This window comes from Lentinula edodes (assembly GCF_021015755.1).
Source record: "Lentinula edodes strain Le(Bin) 0899 ss11 chromosome Unknown C8R40scaffold_73, whole genome shotgun sequence".
Lineage (NCBI taxonomy): Eukaryota > Fungi > Basidiomycota > Agaricomycetes > Agaricales > Omphalotaceae > Lentinula > Lentinula edodes.
Genome location: NW_025764379.1, coordinates 68,706 through 87,482, shown reverse-complemented (window position 1 = coordinate 87,482; position 18,777 = coordinate 68,706). Strand labels below are relative to the sequence as shown.

Sequence of the window (18,777 nt, the reverse complement as noted above, 5' to 3'; positions counted from 1 at the left end):
AAGAGCACCAAATGGTGAATCAATGCTTGAAGGATTCAGACAGGATAAAATGTATGAGGTAGAGATACTAGAAGTCTGGAGGTACAACGGTCAATTACTCTCATGCACAGGACAGACCAGTGGACATCCTTATTTGGCACAGAATGTTGGGACATATTGAATATCACCAGCCGAGAGATACACAGAATGTGTGAGGATTGCCTATATGGGAAGGCTATGAAACACCTTTTTGACGAGGTTCTCACCCACAAGTCACAGGTACTGGAAAGAGTGCATATAGACCTATTTGGTCTCTTGAGAACACAGAGCTGTAGAGGAGCGACATATTTGATGCTGTTTAATAACTGGAAATCATACCGCAGGGTGCCCCACTGTCAAGTCCATGCCTTGGTGCCCCGCTCTGGTGCTCGGTATTCCAAGATCCACTGTTTTATTGTAATGTTCTCCTTATTGTTGCTTCTCGCTACACATACCCATTTATTCTAGTCCCTTCTTATTGTCTTTTTCTCTACCCTGCAGGTGCTACTTGTATAGGTTCTAGTAGTTAGTCTGGCGCTCTGCTCTGATGCCCCGATCTGTAGATATAAATACTGCCTGTACAATACTGTAGTTCCTCAGTTTAATTATTAATTTAGATTCTCCTTCCCAGCTTGGATTATCCTCTTAACATCCTTGACTTGAGACTTCCCCTATATTGTTGCTACTCTCTAAGTCTTCAGGCTCGTTGCCTTGAGGTACTTCTTACTCTGACCCTAGGATTGATAAGGTTCTTTGGTCTGCTTCCTGTCATCAGCATTATCACTGCTCCAACCTGGCTGCTCCTGGTTCTCCTCTTTTCTACTCTCAATCTTTGAGGACTAATGGCGTAATGGTGGTGTTGTTAATAACTTCACTACTGTCCCATTTGGCCCTCCGCCCTTAGACACCTTGTGGCCCCTGGCACAGTTACACGATGTACATGATCTTAACACCCACTACCTAATGCACAAGAGGAAGGAAACTGGAGTCAAGGCATTACACGGATACCAAGGCATGGTACAAAAACAGACAGGGAAAATACTGAGAGCAATCTGGATAGATGGAGGGGGGTGAGCTCAACAATGGCCTGATAGATACATATTGTGCAGAACACGGAATAGCAATTGAGAAAGTACTATACAATTCATCTGGTGCAAATGGAGTAGCTGATTGGTCGTTCCGAACAGTAATAGAGGGTACATGTACCCTGCTAGAAGACACTAAGCTCTCATACTTATTCTGGGGAGAGGCATCATCCACATTCATATATGTGAACAACTTTGTTCCATCCGCAAGGTTCCCGGACATTGTGCCAGTTGAGGCCTGGACAAACAAAAGACATGACATATTGCATCTTCCCGAGGAGACGCACTGATGGCAAGCTGGGACAATAGGCAGTAAAGGGATAATTGCTAGGGTATATGAAAAGGAGAGGTTACCACGTGTGGATTCCAGAGCCAAAAAAGGTTGAAGAATTGCATGACGTAATGTTTGAGGAGGGAGTACCGCATAAGACACGTAGACCAAGGGTAGTGGAGAATGCAAACAAAGAGGAACCATTTGGGAACAGCCAAACTAGACTGCAGTCCATGACACCAGACCTATGACCCTGCTGTTGAAGCTATCAAGGGCAGTGGAACTAGGGATCAACTTATGAAAATACCTATAACAATTACCTTACCCAAGAATACACAAGTAGGGACGCCAATACATTCAGCACCTTCTGTTCACCAAGAAGAGGTAACTGACCCACTAGAACCCACGCGCTGTAGCAGAAGAGGACACATATTGTCACACAGGTACATTGAAAGCAGGGAGTATCAAGTCAGGGAACAGGCAGCTGAACAGAGAGGAGAGTAGTGGACAACCGAAACAGTGGCAAAAGCACCATTCACATTGATAACCCAGACACTGTATTTGTTTGCGGCCACTGTCAGAGATCTTTGGGTTCCACAATCATATAAACAGGCTATGAAGTACCTGAGCTTGTGGTGCAAAACAATGGAGAGGGAATTCAAAACCTTAATAGACAAGGACTGCTGGGACCTCATATGGTTACCACCAGAAGCTAACCTAACAGGAAGATGATGGACTTACACTATTAAATTCGACTCCCAGGGTCAACTCCTCAAGCAAAAACCCAGTACGTGGCACAAGGCTACACACAAATACAAGGGTTGGATTATGACAAAACATATGGAGGTGTGGCAAGGATGGAAACTGTGCAACTGGTTCTAGCTATCACAGCAATACTACAACTATCCATCTTCTAAGTAGACTTCACTGTCGCATTTCTGAACAGCCCAATTATACATGACATGTACATAAAACAGCCTGAGGGATTTATACAATCAGGGATCAAACAACTAGTTTGCAAACTGAAGAAATTTATCTATGGGATGATGCAAGGGAACCATGACTGGCAAGAAACTGTGGCAAATGGCTACAAAACAGACAAATATATTATGTCCAATGCAGATCCCTGTATCTGATATGAATGGGACGGTGTGGAGTACACCATCACCGGTACATATGGTGATGACATTTGTGTAGAGTCATTGACAGCCGCCAGATAGGACAAAGCCATTGCAGATCTTGGGAAGCAATGGAAGGCAAACAGAGTGACAATGGAGGTGCTTCTAGGAATGACCATCAGGCAACACCTGGAAACCAAGGCCATAACGATATCACAGAAAACCTACTTCTAAAGGATGCTTGACTACTAGGGAGTTCTGGAAGCACGGAAATTCTGCCATGTGACTTATCACAGAATTTTTAGTGAATTTATGTGAGTTGGAGATATTTGCTTTCTTTCTTAGTTGCACTTCATTAACACAATCTGGTACTCTGTAATGTCTTGTAGAGGTAGAAAGAAGAAGAATCCATCTCACCCTTCCCAACATGAGCAAGAAGTTGACAATAATCCACTTCTTGATGTGCCTTCTTCTCGGCAACCAAAAACAAAGTTCACATCATTATTTGCCACCAAATTAATAGTTGCAAACCATACAGAGTAACCATTTGCTGTAAAATATGGAGAGGTTCAATCCACTTGGCAGAGATTTAGTCTCGAATGAAGCTAGATTGAACCCACCAATGTCAAAGAAAACAGCACAAGATAAGGTTAACCAGATGGTCAAAATGCATCATGTAAGGCTTCAAAAGATTCTTCCTTTAATGCCATAAACATTTATCTATCATTAGGATGGACATCAGGCCCCAAAACAGCTTCAGCTTTCTGAATGTGAATATACAAGTTATGTTTCAATTTTGGATGGATTGTGCCATGAGATAGACGAGGTAGAGAGAGAGAAAGCTAAGGGTTTATTAGAAAAGCAACAGGTGCATGTTTTGTAGTCAGATTCTTCTCAATAAGGTAACTGTAACTCTCAGAATTTGGCAGCTCAAGAAGCTGCTGGAAAGAAAGCACGTGAGGCGGCCATAAAAACACTTGAGCAGAAAGAATTAGGTCGAAAGTGCCGGTGGAATGAAGATTTCCTGGCAGCGTTGTCTGACAGTGATGAACCCTAGGACAATGAAAGCTCTTATGACACCGAGGCAATTGAAACAATGCAATCACACAAATGAAATTTAGCCATAAAAGCTACAGGAAATCCAGCATACAATGCTGTATCAGGATTGATCAAGGATGTTTTCAGAGAATTGGCTAGTGTTGTAAATCATGCTGAGGCAGATGCCATGGAGAGTACAGTCAGGCTTGCCAAGGAGAATAACAGCATTCAGCGAGAAAAATTGGAAGTGGAAAAACAAATGCTCACTGCTATTCAAGGCCTCAGCAGTACGTTATTCCATTCTCATCATTTTATTAGATAGCACTGATTCATCTCCAGACAATTTACAACATCACATCAAATTTTTCCATACACTTGAGAAAGAGAATCAATTTCCCAATATGTAGTTGCATTGTCTTGTTTGAAATAGGCTCATATAATTGTATATACAGCACTAGTGTTAAATATGAACAAAATATCCTTCTAGCATAGGTGGTGCAAGATCAAAGTACTGCGAAGTTTGAGAGCCATATAAACATGTGTGAGCATTAGTCAAAAGACATGCAACTGAAAAGAGTAAACTGATAGGAGAAAGAAAAAGTCACTGCTGATTGTGTAAGGTAAATGCATGCCAATTCTGATATATTTTTCCAAATTTCCACTCAATTGCTTGGCGGTATTGCGACATCTTCGTGTTTAGTTGTTGCTCAAGGGCAGGAAGTGTGTATACCTCATTCTGACCTGACATGATAACATCGCTCTCAGCATATGCAGGATCAGCATAGATGACTAGTTGGCGGTTACCAAACCCTCATCCTTTATTTTTCCATTTACTAATCAGCTCAGATGCAGCAAGGAGGCCACCATCTGCATGCCGCCCTTTGATTGGACCATACACCATCAGCATGATGCCATCGGGTGCACAAAGTCCTTGAAATTTCAATGCATGTTCAGCATAGTAACTGTTGTATACAATTTTCTGATTTGTACCAGTCTTGCAGATGAGGTCGATAGTACCATCAACAAATGCTGCAACTTTAGTTGATGATCCACCTGTGTGAATGACACTGGCATAGCGCTCGAGATTGCTGGGGTGAACAAGATTGGGATGGAGATTAGGGAGATGAGACCAGGAATTGTGAATGTAAGAGCTGAGATCATTGATGCAGGTTGATATATGAGCTTCATGGATGCCAAATTTGGCCTGTAGGTCAGACAATCATGCAGGATATGCCAAGTGAGCACAAAGTATACATAGAGCATCAAATGCTTGGAACTGGTAACCACAATGTGTTGTCACAAATGGGTCTGGTATATGAAGGACCTTTATGAGGTGAGAGAGACTGTCTTTGTCAAAGCTGAGAAAAAATTTGAGCAGAACCATACAAACACTGAGGCGATTAATCATACCGAGTATGCAGTCACAAATTTGCATCATCCAGCTCCTTCTACTTGACCTGTCTGGTGTGCAGCATCCTATGGAGTCTCCTGAGATTTTTCTCCTTCCATCACGCCCGTATTCTGTTCCTTGGATTCCAATATTGACGACACAGGCTGATCAAAGTAGAGATACAGCCTGCTCCAATTGCAAAGGGATTCTTGGCTAAAACTGGGCTTTCAACAGCTAGACATACTGAAGTGACAGCTGCTGCACATAGCAGTGCATTATGAGTCCTCATAATCCACATTTTTTTGGGTAGAGGTAGAGTGTGAAAATTTCACAAAATTGTTGTCAATTTTTGTTGGTGTAACATGGTGAAAATAGAGACAGGTTTCTGTAGCCTGTAGATTCAGATTTTACTTAGAGTGTAAGTGAAGAAAAGATAGTATTTTCTGTTGTTGTGGTAGGATATCTATCTTGAAATGCACAAAAACAAGAGTGAATCAACATCAAAATATGAGCCCACATCACAGATTTTCCACACTTCCAGAACTCCCTACTTTGGCCTGGTCCATGTACGCTGCAGGAATACTCCACTACCACCACACATCAAACTTCATCAATTACCAAACCCACTACCAGAGACAGACTGTGTGTTCATGGAAGACAAGCCATATGGAGCCATCACAGGATCAATACTGTGGGGCCAGGTATTCACATGGCCAGATCTGGTATTTGCAGGGAGTTTACTGGCATGTTATCAGCTCAACTCAGGGAAGGAGCACTGGGGATGTGTCAAATGGGTTGCCGTCTATATCCTTAACACATTGGACTATTCCTTGACCTACCGAGCTCCTTTGTTGGACTGACAGCCAGGCGCGGGACTGAAACCCTACATGTACATCAATTCAGACCATGCAGGCTGCCAGGATACATCCTGTTCAAGCTCCAAGTACATTTTATTCATGGGCAGGGCTCCAGTGTCATGGAGCTCAAAGGGACAAGCAACAGTAGCACTCTTGACCACAGAGTCCGGATACATAGGTTTTTTGCAGGTGGCTCAATAGGCAATATGGTTCTTGTCATTCCTCTTGGAGGTGGACTTTGGACAAGAGGGACTGACTGAAATGCTGGGGGATAATTTTAGATCTGTGTGCCTCATGGAAAATTTGAAACAGCATATCCTGGTGAAACACATTGAAATGTGTCACCATTACATTTGGGAGAAGGTAGCTAGCGGGGAGATACACATCCAAGGAATTAGGTCAGGCAAGAACGTCACCAACATATTCATGAAGGCATTGAATGGCCCAACATATTCCAAACTTATCTTGCTCCTTGGAATGGACCGTATGGAATAAGGGGAGATGTTAAGGTATACTCTGTATGTATAGCAGGGTATATCAGTGCGTACAGTGGCCCGCGAGACTATGCTGTTATATCGAGTGTTGATTACACTGGATGACAGATATATACAAAGTTCCACTTCAAGGTGTGGTCTCAAAACGACACAAGCGGGTATTTCTATATCAAAAAGATTATGTAGGATCATGGAGAACGATATGAGTATGGTATGTACAAATCATCGTTATTGAATGTTAGCCCTGTGGGTGTACACAAAAAACACAAACTGAATTCATCTCGAACAACATACATTTCGAAAGGCAGTAATCGGAGCAAGCAAATTTGTAGCACATTCTGAGATCAGTTATAGTATGATATCATGGTCATTCTAAATAATAGCTATTAGTATTCGTACGTTGCAGATGAATGGCTGAATACCGCACCTATTAGACCCCGTCGTCAGTTTGTTGTAATCGTCGAAGAATGGCTCTAGCATTTTCGATATGATCGGTGTTAGGACCACTTGACATCGATAAAGGCGGCCACATAATCGAGGTACGACGCGGTGACATGTTGGAAGTAGCGTCTCGATAGTAGAATCTATCGTTTTCAGAAGTCGATGCGGGAGTAGTCGATAAACTTTGTTCAGACGCCATACTGGATGTTTGAAAGTTCGTCGTTGGAAATGATGGAGAAATTGATCGGTTTGCTTGGTTCGAGTATAATGAAGAGCAGAATTGACAAGTGGAAGGACGAGCGTTTCGCGTCTCTTCGATTGAATCAGTTGTTTGTAGCGTTTGGTTCATTCCAGTGTAGTAAGAATCCAAATTCGATCGATGGAATCGAAATTGTGATGTATTCGGAGATGTTGACAAAGGATCAACGACAGGAGCTTGATAATAAACCCATCGAAGGTCATTTGGTGGATTGACAGTATTGTTTGACGTTGTAGTGCTAGTGTTGAGGTGCAGATTGCGGGTTTGTTGTGGTGCGGTAGTGTTCCTTTTGTGGTATACTCGGCTGTGTTTGGGCGAATGAATTGGTTCGATGCATTTCGATGGGAACTCCGGACTAGTGAAATCTATGTCAGAATGATATTGAACTATATACGTTCAGCATTACCCAAAAAAAGGTATTAAATGTTCTCTGATAGGCCATGCAATTCTGTATAATTTAGATCAGGATCCTATAATAGGCGGTAGTTTGAGCAAGAGATTACTTCATTGCCAATGTCTCAACCATCTGTAACAGAATGTTGTGCGATATAATATAAGAAATGTTGTCGATAAGTTAAGTTAAGAAGTTGGAACGTACTTCAAATGGCATCCAGGTACCATGTATTTTATTGTTCCCTAACTTTATTATTCGTATCGCTCTTGAAAGATCGGGGCGTAATTCGAGAATCCTTGTAATATTTACTTATTTGTTCGTTATTGAGTATGATATAAAGGAGTGGTAGTATTCGAGTTACATACCTTCACAGGATCCTAAAGCTGACGAAAATGCATGTAGTTAGATCGCAATGTCTAGTCACTGAGTAGAGTACTTACCTTTCCACAGGCTCGACCACAAAATAAAATCATCTTCTTTATCGATCATGAGGACCTGGCCGTTTAATGGATATTCGTCTACAATACTGCCAAAAAATATGACATTGACGACATGGTAAATCAAAAGGACAAGTTACATATAGCCTTTTGGAGTATCCGGAGCGTTGTATCTGACACAGGTCATATTATGTTGCCGAGTGCCAGCAGTGCTATTACTAGTACTCATATAGAGTCGTTTATGAACGACATCGTTCTGTCCGTATGGAGTCAATCATAGAATAGATTGAGAGGAGAATGAATACCTGTAACATGTCGAACTGCGAATGAGAAAGAGGACTGCGAAGTCAATGCAGAATTGATGCAATGAGGATGGTGTATTTGCTTGATGCGAAAGACGATATCTTCGTTTTCAACTGGAACAGTAAACAGATGGAGAGGATGGAACGAAGCTTGCTTCTTATAGTGCAACTGATATCGGTACAGTTTCTCACCCTCGAAGTAATTTGCGAAACGGATTTGGTATGGAAACTTAGCCTGGATTATTTGGGAAACAGAATTTCTGTAAACGTGATTGAGATCTTCGTTCGGAGTTTAGCGAGAACGGGACTTCGTTTTGATTGCAGAAACTTACTTTAAACTTCTTCCTTTACAGCGTTCGTAGCTCAGAAAAGAAACATTCACGATTTAGTACGGAACATTGTATTAGAGTCATTTGTGTAGAAAGACACGACCATGGACTTCTGTAAACGGTATACGCATGAAGGAAAAGGAAAAAATTCAGGTCGAACTGCATCACCTGATAGAACGACCAATGTCAGACACCAAGTACGTTCGTTTCATTTAGTAGCGTTCTTCACAATGTACACTTTCTTTTTGCAGATGAGTTCTGGTTAATAAGTTGTTCACAGTCAGCACGAGTCGAACAAAGTTTGAATAATTATACAGGTAAGATGGTACTAACATCAAATGACGGGTAACTCTTACCGACCCAGAGACGCCATTGCAGTGCGTTTCCAACAGCGCGTTCACAGCGGCTTACTTCTCTGGGTGTAAGCCGGCATAGTTCTGCCCAGTATCGGTTTGGGTATGTACCGTCATGAAGGAACTTCATAGCGAGGATGATGGTGGCCAAGAAGGTGCGACGAGGACACAGAAGAGGAGATGGAAGCAGCGGTAATGGCGAAGGTGAAGTCCGCGCATTATCGTTGTCTTCGTTGATAAACTGGTGTAAGATGTGAATGTTAGTATGGAAATGTTGGTTTGAGTGGAATTAGTACACACATGAGCGTTTCCTAGTTCGTTACCAGTCGTATTGACGGCTACTACGATCCGATTCCTGTTTCGTTCATCCTGATGATACCAGTTTTCCGAGCATGCAGTATTGAACGCTTCTAATGGAATTGCTTCAAGATAACATAACGCAGTAGCGAACACGGTGTACGACGAACGCGAGCATCTAAGAAGTTCGCAAACAAAGCGTTTGAGCGATGCGGCGTTGGTGGTTTTGACTGATGTTAGAACAGAATGATGTGATGATGTTACAGACGCAGGTTTTCTGTAAACCGATGGTATGATATTGGTCGGCCAACGGTCGTTTAGAATTGAGACTGCACGATCTGTGATGTTTTAGACTGCAGATGATTGATAGTACGAAGTGTTTACCTAGCATATGATTGAATTCTATACGCTTATCGTCAACTATAGATGTCATTGTTGGTAAAGCTGGTGTTTCTAGTCGATTCGATGCAGACGAAACGAACGGTTGAAGTGCAAGAACTGTTAAGTCAATATTGAGCATGGATTTTATATAGAGTGTAAAGTCACCTGTGGGAGCATCGTAGAAAAATTTTGGTACGGTTACCGTCAGTAAACAGGCAATAATATGATTTTTTTGTGAGCTGGTCCAAAAAAGCAGCATTAAATTGAACCGAGCGAGTATATTTGGAAAGAGCGGCGTATGTGCGAAGTATTAGCTAGTATTAGGTCGATGTCGTTCATAATGTTTCGGACCTGCTTGGATACCTTTTGTTGTCGATGCTGCTGACCGTGCAACGATCTACATAACGGTAGAAAGAGAGATTTGCAGCTTGAACGTGCAGGTAAGGTTTTACGTGTTCGGCATTGTTTCAAATCAAATTGAGGACACGTGCCAAAGTGGCCGGACTTCTTTCAGCGTCTGTCGCGGATGATACGTTTACTCTACAGCAATGCTACACCATGAAACGAGATCAGAGGGTTTTTCTGATGCTTTCAACTGGCATGTACCCTCGGAAATAAGGTAGAAGATTCATCGGTGGAGTTCCAGGATATAGATGATAGTATGGCGCTAGAGTCAATTGGATCATCGCCCATTGAACGGTTTTGTATCTTTTTTTTTGCTATTTTGTCTGTTCATTTTACTGATATGGGTCCGACATGCGTATTTGTACGGGCTCTAGACTCGTAATTTTAAATTATCATTTTAGAAAGACGTTGGGTGGCTTTGATTTTTCTCCGACAAAGATCTCTTTACCAGATACTTGTTCGCACGCGTGTTCTGTCTTTTCTCCTTCTCGTCGCCATCGCCAATGGATGACTACTACCAGCATGACCAGTATCAAGGTCGTCCTTTGTCGCTGAATGAACGAACATATCCGGAATTTGGAACAAAAAAATGCTGGAGAAAAAGAGTACGTATTTTTGTTTACTTTCTGGATATAAGTACAAGTGCGCTAATCGATACAGTTATCGGAATTGGGTAGTCCCGTTTGGGCGACAGACGAATTGAGGAGAAATTTCGTTACTGCCTATCGTGCGAGGCTATCAAGGGAAGAAAAGAGGGCAATAAACAACAGGTATGGTTATATCGTGAGTGTTGTTTTTCTTTACTATTCTTGCACGCTGTTAACTTCGACACTCAGAAATGCGAAAGGTGTCCGACGATAGGACAGTCGTGTAGTATTCGTGATAACGCTCTGAACTGTGTCCAATGCGGTACGCATGGCAAATGCAGTCGTGTGAACATCGTCAAAAGATACTATATTATGGATAACATGCTTTTGGAGGACGAGCAGTTCGATTGGCTTCTCGAATGGTACAAAATATACAAGTGCATCAATATGAGGCGTTCGAGCAAAGTCAATGCCAGTGTAGCTATGAAGGTACGATATTTTATTCCATTGTTCTGCGTTCTGCGACATTTTTAAAAAAAAAATAGGATGTAGATTCGATGTCGACTAACGAATGTTCTATAAGCAAGGCAGTATGCAATATTTCGTATTGATATGCATTGATTAACGGTTGTTCTCAAGGAGTTGGGTTTTATCGGCGTTGCGCGTCAAGAATCAAACGATTCCGGAGAGAACAACATTTGTTCTATGCGTAGCGGTCACAGATTCGCGGACGTATCGAGTGAGCAATTGTTGACAACAGATCGATCAGTTGTCGAAGGTGGTATCTTTCTTATTTACTAGTACAACTTCTTATTGTATTATACTTAGGTCACGTCGGATGCGATCCAGATATGAATGGTTATACTATGAACAGAACGGAGATGTTCTCTATCGCGAACAACGATTCGTTTCCACATACGCTTATCGCGGAAAGCTGTCGAAACATTGACATATTTTCTGATGAAAATGTACCTGCGGTGTCGAACCAGAACTACACCTCGTTCGAAGATGAATATCAATACTTTGGTAAGCTTTGCGTTGTTGTAATAGAAGAAAATTGACGACTTTCATTCAACGATGTAGTTCATCAGTATACGTTCGAAGATTACCTCAATGAACTGAGCGTTGCGTTGGGAGACCAGTCGAATAATGAAGTTTTAGCATCCCCAGTGGAACCAATCTTTTACCCAAATCTTGACGAGACATGCGAACACAAACATGAGCTCGATGCGGTACACGATTTTGGTGAGTATTTGCATTATAGTATTCGAGCTATATCGATGCATACCCTTCCAGAACAATCTCGTCAATATACTCTACAAGAGCTTTTCAACGAATATGATCGTCTTGTGCAAAATTCTACTTTTGCTGTGGAGTCATCTGTGACGCAGTCGGAGGTTTTGCAAGTTGGATATGGTGATTGGAATAACGCACGCGATGCAAATACTTCTCAAAATCTTAGTACGTGTCATTTTTGTACGATAGGTGGTCAGAATACGGTAGATGTACTGAAAATCTCGAACAGGATACGCGAATAGTCAGTGCGATTTCACAGATCCAATGATGAGCTCTGTGAACACAATATCATCTCTACCATGTGCAGACTCACGCCAAGTCGATTTTCGGAATGAGTTTGATTGTTGCGAGACGGAAAGTCAAGGAAGAGCGATCTCAGGTATCAGTAATGAGTACTATGTGGGTTTTTTTGCCTTCAATTGATAATCATGACGATAGGTCAATGTGCTCCCTCTCCATCGCAAGCTTGGTGCCTCTACCCTTCGGGATCCTTCATCAACGACATACCGAATAATGGAATGGCAATGTCATCGTTAAGCTTAACCAGGTCATCGCAAAGCTTTGGTTGGCCGTACTGTGAAGCAAAGGGTTGAACTTGTTGGATCTGATTTCGGATCTGTGTCGTAAAACGTGAACTGTGTTCGTGCTTTGAGGTGAAAATAGCAGTTGCTTATCTGCTGGCACTGAGCTCAAATTGTACTGATGTCTATATCGAATTCTTTGTACTGTATACCAGCAGTGTCCATGTTTACCTGTTAAGTTCTAGTTTCGTTCGCTTTTCATCGCGCCATCCTTTTCGTCTGTGTTTGCATAGCCTGTGAATTATATTGTCGACAGGGTAGGAAAGCTTAAATTGAATGAATGGGGTCATTCGGTAACTTATCATGACGTGGGAAACGACCGATCTATAGAATCTAGATGAAGACCCGATGACAGTTTCCGATGAAAACGCGAAGTTCTTTTATGACTGTTACATGGCTGGAGAACGGTTTTAGCTCTACACATGGTGGGCCATTGCAAGCTAAATTAGATTGGTATGCATGAATCGAATTATGCACTAACTGCGTTAGTTAGTAGAAGCATGGTCAAGAACGATAACTGTGCATGTCTTCATGATAGAAACTTCCACTCGCAGTGCAATTTCTATGATCATGACCACACAGGTAATGAATCCGGCAGCTTGGATAGAATAGGACTATGACGTTGTAGGGTACATGGGTACATCATCTGAGATATTCAGATTTATCGGAAACTATCATATTTTTCAGATTGACGATGTATCCGAAGCTAAAGGTAGGTAGGCAGATAGGTAGGTTAACCGACACGGTGCCATTGAGGAGCAGCCGGCCCATGCTACGCACATTGCGCTGAGATGTGTGCCATGGACATCCAGTACTTACATACCCCTCCGGTAAAATTTTATGTTTTCCACGTTGTGTTGTAAGTTTGTGGTCGACAAATATTAACTAACACGCGTAATTGACTTTAAATATGTCAATTGCATACCGCAGACGATTTCGCTCTCGAGTATTGGCTCCATTATGGACCTCATTGATGAAGGTGGTGAAGACGCAAGTTTAACTCATAACGTTAGTAGCACACGGTGAAAATTCATGGTGTTTTCGGTCTATAGATACGTTGCATTAGCGAAGGGAATCGGATTTGTAAGAATTTACTTTGGTAGGATCATCTTCTGGACATTCGAAAACAAGTCATTCGATTGTACATCAGATCTATACTGAACATGTTTGTCGACTTTTCGTGATATCTCGTAGAACGACGTTACTTGGTTTGATATAATTCCGAACAGCTAACATTGTTCTAGTTTGGTTCTTAGAGTTTCTGAGCGAATTTCAGGATGGAGGAACATTGCAGACGTACCACTGATCGAAAGCGTTGAAATCTGAAATAACATGATTTCTAAGACGTTTGTCCAAACTTTTCATGTTCTGATACCGTTGTAGTCTGTCGAATGGGTACGTTTCAGTTGAAGGAGATAGGTTCGACGAACTCATAGATTAAATTTGGGAAATACACTCACTGTCAGGAGTCAGGTGAATCTGATCATCAGGAAGGACTGAATCTGTCTTATACTGTGGTACGGTTTCTGTTGCATATTCTACATTTGAAGTGGTTAATTTCGATTTAGTAAACGTAAACACAGCTCTGCCAAGTGTGTAGGACGTTCGTTGTCGAAATCTTGACCGCCCGGTATAGCAGCGTTGTGTCTTTTATACCAGTGATTACGATTTTTCTTTTGAGGCCATTTCAGAATAGCGTGAAGAGGTCACTAACGGATGCAAACACATTCAAGACCAACCCCGCTTATATTTGAAAAAAGAAAACTTCACCTGGGTTAGACAAGGTCAAGACGTAGACATAAGTTTCCTTCGCTGCGACTTACCATAAAAGGTGCACATGCAAGTATCCGTTTTAATTGTCAATCATGAAGAGAAACTTGAACTGTAGATCAAATTACATGAAACCTTTTCGGGAAAGGTTGCAAATGCGATAATGATCAAGCAGGGAATGTTCAGGATGATACGTATAAATCGCCTGTAAATCTTACGATCGGTGTAGGTATCAGTCAGTAAAGTGCGTATGAGGGGCATCGGAGCATTTGCGTACCTTCACTTTCAACCACGGAGAATCGTCTACTACATAGAACGTAATACATTACTGCAATACCCACCCAACGTTGCGGTCAGAAGATTCAGGTGAACAAGATGCCTTGCGGCGTATGAAGACAGAAATTGATGCAACAATCTAAAATGTGTTCTGAAATACCAGCATATGGAATCGGGGTGGAGAATGAGGACGCGCGCAATTATTACACATTTTTTCATGAAACCAACCGTACCTGTTGAGTTGTGGCGAGTAAGAAAGATGATGAATTGAATCCATTACTAACGGTCCATCTTGAGCCATGGCGAGTTGGGAAGATACCAAATAGAATTTACTGCTAGCTATATCGACGAGCCTGTAGGTTAAAGAAGTTGAGTGATTGGCAGGTTCATTAACGATGTTGAACATCGTGTGGAGCGAAGTCGTACATGTCATTGGTACCATCGTCGTCGTCGAGATGGGAGGAATTGAATCAAACATTGAACATATATCTGTGTGGCGAGGTATTTGAGCAAATTCATGAGTTCATGAACATACGAGTAAGAGGTCAGGACAAACGGTTTCAGCTGTAGCGCCCCTCAATTTCTCGTAGTCTAAGAATCTGACGTGTTGCACATTGATTTTGGAATTTGGAACGACGCCAATGAAGGTTACTGGGAGGACAGTCAAGATTTAGGAAGGTTCATTCTGTGTATCTGGATTGTACATGGTCGCCTTTTTCGCAGGAAGTAAAACAGAGAAGATGACATTTGATCGTGGGAGTCACGTTTTTCCTTCGTCCTGAACATTGTCTCCGGTCGAAGCAACCACTTAGCAGTCGAGGAACGAAGTCGATGAAGCCAATCTATCAATGGAAGAAAATAGTCATGTAACTTGAAATGATTGAACGCTTAACTTGGTGTCATTCCTCTGTAACAGGACATCGTGAGTGAAATTGATACATGTTTTGTTTTCCAACTGACGATATGAGAAACTAGTGACCGATATACCAACAACTTTATAGTGATGTAGCAGTGGCAACAACGAACTGTTACTGTTACAGTGCTGTCATACATCATTGCATTGCTGGAAAAACAGAATAATCTGTTGGTGCATATTCATCCGCTGAAATTCATGTTAACGATGTGGGTTCTATTTGTTCTCGAGCAGGATCAGGTCAACTAATGATCAATTCAACCAACGCTTCTTTCTGCGAAAGACAAGAACCTTACATTGTTATGCGACAAACGAATACGAACTCGTTCTTTGTTACTCTATTGTTGGCCATTTGTCGTCATCCTTAACAACTAAATTTCGATTTTGCTTTTGATCAACCGAGCATCTGCGATTCCATAGCTTACAAGACGAAACGCGTTGACCATGTTTGTCGATCGTCTTTGCAAGCTCATCGGCTTGTATGGTTGGGGCTATCGTGATAGTCAAAATGCAGATAAGAATCATAGGTCATACCGGTATGTATCTTCATCTCTCATTTTCGGCTGTTTTCGCAAATAATGCATGATTTTGCTTTTGCTTTTGTAAGGATACAAGGCGTCAGATTTTGTACTTGGATAAATATATCTCATTAAGCTCTGTTATTAAACGAAAATCTGATACAAATCCCACCTTTGTTATCATTTTCAGATACGGTGAGCAAACACTTAACGTGCCAATGCTGCTCAAGATTTTTATTCCCTGGTAATTCCACTTGCAAACCAGATTACTGGTCACCGTATGTTTTGCTGATTTTGTTGTTGCCTTGAACGAGAAGAACTATTAGAAAATCTTTTGAGGTATACTTCGACTGTTACGTTTAGTTAAATTGTTCTATTTGCAGTTGCGCAAATGCTCTGTGATCGATATGTCCACCTAATAGAAATCAAGTTGCACGCCGGGTATGTCGTTTATTTTTTAGCCAAACTTACCTGTACGCATGCTCACGAGATAAATAATTTTGTACTAACGACATTGTTTGAACTGGGATTGCTCTCAGAACGTTTACACGTATATCATGATTGTACGCACATATAGTCAGATAAATGCGAGATGTGGAAAACGTTGAAGATTCAAAAACGGTGGGGTACCTGTTCGATTAAACGAATAATGTTAACAAATTGTGATGGTACAGCAAACAATGTTTAGAGCTTGTCTCCGAATTCACTCAAAAACAGAACATTAATTGTGCTGATGATAGTGAATTTGGCTATGGTTCAAGGTGTGTCGTTCTTCAAATTTCATATCAGTACGAAAACAACTTCTGAACGAACTGTACGAAATGCTGTCAGTGACGAACTGGCGTTATGAAGGGACACAATGCGACGCACAAAATCACATCTACTCCTGCTACTAGTATGTCTCTATTTATCACATAAAGGTTAGTGATCGCTCTCATCCTCGGTAAGGTGATAATTGATGGAAAACGTAGATAGGGTTGCATACTATGAACGTAGAAATAAATCGAGGTAAGTCCAAATTATTTTACGAGAAATTAATGTTTACTTACTTGCACAACGTTGTAAATCTCAGAACGATTTCAGCGAACATTGTGAGGTTGAAGTTAATTTGTGAAGCATTTGATACTGTTCGATAACATGAATTTAAATTGCGGTGAGAGTAAATTGACGTTCTGCGATGTTCATATCTTGAATTAAGAGGCAGTTCCCGCAAGCAACAGAGGCATGTTGTACGCGTTATAGGTTGTAGGATTATGTATCCAACTTCGAAGGATATGAATTTAATAGGTGTATCCGTCGTAGTGTGGATGATCACCATATTGGAGTCAGTGCGATGTACCATAATGGCCCGACTGGGCACTTTTATTATGAAAGGCGTTTGATCTGATACATCTCTGTTGTTGACCGTCATCTTTGATAAACTTTTCGTAGCGAAACACTAGAAACAAATTATCAAAGTACGCCGTTCGTTTATTCTTTCTTCTGTCCATCTGTTCAATCCATCTCATTCAAGCATATGAAGCGAAAATCGAAAATCGAAGGGATGATACGCAGGCGGACTACTTTGAACAATTCGCAGCTGGAGATACTACGGACAGCATTCAATAAGGTGAGATATTACTATATATCAGATGAGTACGAGTCGAGCAAATTTTCGTAGAATAATTATGCTACAATCGAAGTAGTCGCTCGACTCGTGGATCAAACAGGTTTAACAACGTCTCAGATAAGGGTAAGTGTTGTAAAAGGTATCCCATGTACGCGATTGTGAAGACGTGAGCATTTCTAGGCGTGGTACGAAGTAAGTGTATCGTTTGAACTTATGTGAACGACCGCAATGAATATTTTTCGTAGTACCAACGGCGATTGATGAAACGTAGGCAACTAGAGGTACAGTTGATGTTTAACGGAATGGACCAGTACGTTTTACTCGACATAATTAGTTGTGGATAATCTGTTCTGAAAGATTCTCCAGGGGATTTCTCAGTCGAAATGCACCGCCGTCAACGACTGTTTTTTCTGCAAGCATGAAAAATTCTGTTCATGATGTTTCTGAACTTACTCAGAACGTTGGACAACAAATTGCATCCTCTGTCAACGCAACGGAAGTATCTGGTACTACTCCTGGATACACCCAACGTGCAGCAGCATCGCATGAAAATTCGTTCCGGAATGGAACCACGTTACCTAGTATTTCATCGATGTTTCCAGAAATTTTTAACAATCGCTATGATTATACTCTCCCTGCCAATGTACATCCGATCGAATTACCGACCTACCGTTGACGGATGAAACCGGCGTTTTTGTGATCATGTTGTATGGTGGAATTTTATTTTAACGCTTTTTTTTTTTTCCCCCTTGGTTGTCAAACGCCAATTGGATGTTGCCAGAGTGTGCTGATGTATAGCTGTTGAATAGAGTAAATCGAATATCGCCCTGGATCACAAACGTCCACATTGTGAAAATCAGGATACAATGAAATTCAATGTACTCAACAGCGGGAAATGAGAGAGATGTAAGTCGTGACATCCTATTGAATCGTATGTGACTTCAGAGACGGAGAAGTACGTACGAGTCCGCCGCAAATCATTCGAAGTCGACACAAATTGTCACTTGAACTAGGAAGTGTATATCGTCGACACTGTTGGTGAAAAAATTAATCTACTTCAATTTCCTTCTTGAGGTAGCCTTTTTGTAAGCACTGTTATGTCATGAACCAAATACGTGCATACGATCTTTCGTATTCCATACTAATCGCTTCAAGACCCCAATAGCATCTTCAACCTCAGACGGGGTCCTGTTTTGACGTCTACTTAAACCGCGCAGCTAATTCGAATCAAATTCCCCAGCTTTTTTTCGTATCGCGTTCGTTTGTAATTTTTTTCGCCCGCTATGCTTTCTGTTCAGTCGTTAGATGATACGTATGTGATTTTTTGGGTCATGATTGCTTTGATAGTTGATGTTTTT

At 41.5% G+C, this 18,777-nt stretch overlaps 6 protein-coding genes across 6 annotated transcripts; 3 read left to right on the top strand and 3 right to left on the bottom strand.

Annotated features, from left to right (window-relative positions):
- Window positions 1-3,114: 3,114 nt before the first annotated feature.
- On the top strand, window positions 3,115-3,937 carry C8R40DRAFT_1074958 (uncharacterized protein; the record flags this gene model as incomplete). The annotated part of the gene is made up of 5 exons (XM_046226788.1): window positions 3,115-3,168; window positions 3,223-3,360; window positions 3,412-3,535; window positions 3,614-3,817; window positions 3,870-3,937. 5 exons carry the CDS (start codon window positions 3,115-3,117, stop codon window positions 3,935-3,937), a joined length of 588 nt encoding a protein of 195 aa, XP_046079360.1.
- An 812-nt stretch (window positions 3,938-4,749) lies between these two features.
- Window positions 4,750-5,416, bottom strand: C8R40DRAFT_1135560 (uncharacterized protein; the record flags this gene model as incomplete). Its single annotated transcript, XM_046229357.1, has 3 exons — window positions 5,043-5,416; window positions 4,983-5,018; window positions 4,750-4,888 (listed from the first exon to the last, which is right to left on the bottom strand). The coding sequence occupies exons 1-3, from the start codon at window positions 5,216-5,218 to the stop codon at window positions 4,750-4,752; spliced, it is 351 nt and encodes a 116-aa protein (XP_046079359.1). The 5' UTR covers window positions 5,219-5,416.
- A 1,957-nt stretch (window positions 5,417-7,373) lies between these two features.
- On the bottom strand, window positions 7,374-8,031 carry C8R40DRAFT_1062498 (uncharacterized protein; the record flags this gene model as incomplete). Its single annotated transcript, XM_046225474.1, has 6 exons — window positions 7,374-7,419; window positions 7,475-7,497; window positions 7,570-7,673; window positions 7,731-7,748; window positions 7,806-7,891; window positions 7,943-8,031. The coding sequence occupies 6 exons, from the start codon at window positions 8,029-8,031 to the stop codon at window positions 7,374-7,376; spliced, it is 366 nt and encodes a 121-aa protein (XP_046079358.1).
- A 711-nt stretch (window positions 8,032-8,742) lies between these two features.
- On the bottom strand, window positions 8,743-8,955 carry C8R40DRAFT_1062496 (uncharacterized protein; the record flags this gene model as incomplete). Its single annotated transcript, XM_046225472.1, has 1 exon — window positions 8,743-8,955. A coding segment is annotated over one exon (213 nt), but the record flags the coding sequence as incomplete, so codon positions are not given.
- A 1,417-nt stretch (window positions 8,956-10,372) lies between these two features.
- Window positions 10,373-12,289, top strand: C8R40DRAFT_1074956 (uncharacterized protein; the record flags this gene model as incomplete). The annotated part of the gene is made up of 10 exons (XM_046226787.1): window positions 10,373-10,474; window positions 10,530-10,639; window positions 10,798-10,945; window positions 11,096-11,195; window positions 11,285-11,482; window positions 11,540-11,701; window positions 11,753-11,917; window positions 11,950-11,993; window positions 12,060-12,131; window positions 12,191-12,289. The coding sequence occupies 10 exons, from the start codon at window positions 10,373-10,375 to the stop codon at window positions 12,287-12,289; spliced, it is 1,200 nt and encodes a 399-aa protein (XP_046079356.1).
- Window positions 12,290-17,326: 5,037 nt separating this feature from the next.
- Window positions 17,327-18,095, top strand: C8R40DRAFT_1178004 (uncharacterized protein; the record flags this gene model as incomplete). Its single annotated transcript, XM_046232782.1, has 5 exons — window positions 17,327-17,419; window positions 17,471-17,542; window positions 17,600-17,611; window positions 17,665-17,729; window positions 17,786-18,095. The coding sequence occupies 5 exons, from the start codon at window positions 17,327-17,329 to the stop codon at window positions 18,093-18,095; spliced, it is 552 nt and encodes a 183-aa protein (XP_046079355.1).
- Window positions 18,096-18,777: the final 682 nt, after the last annotated feature.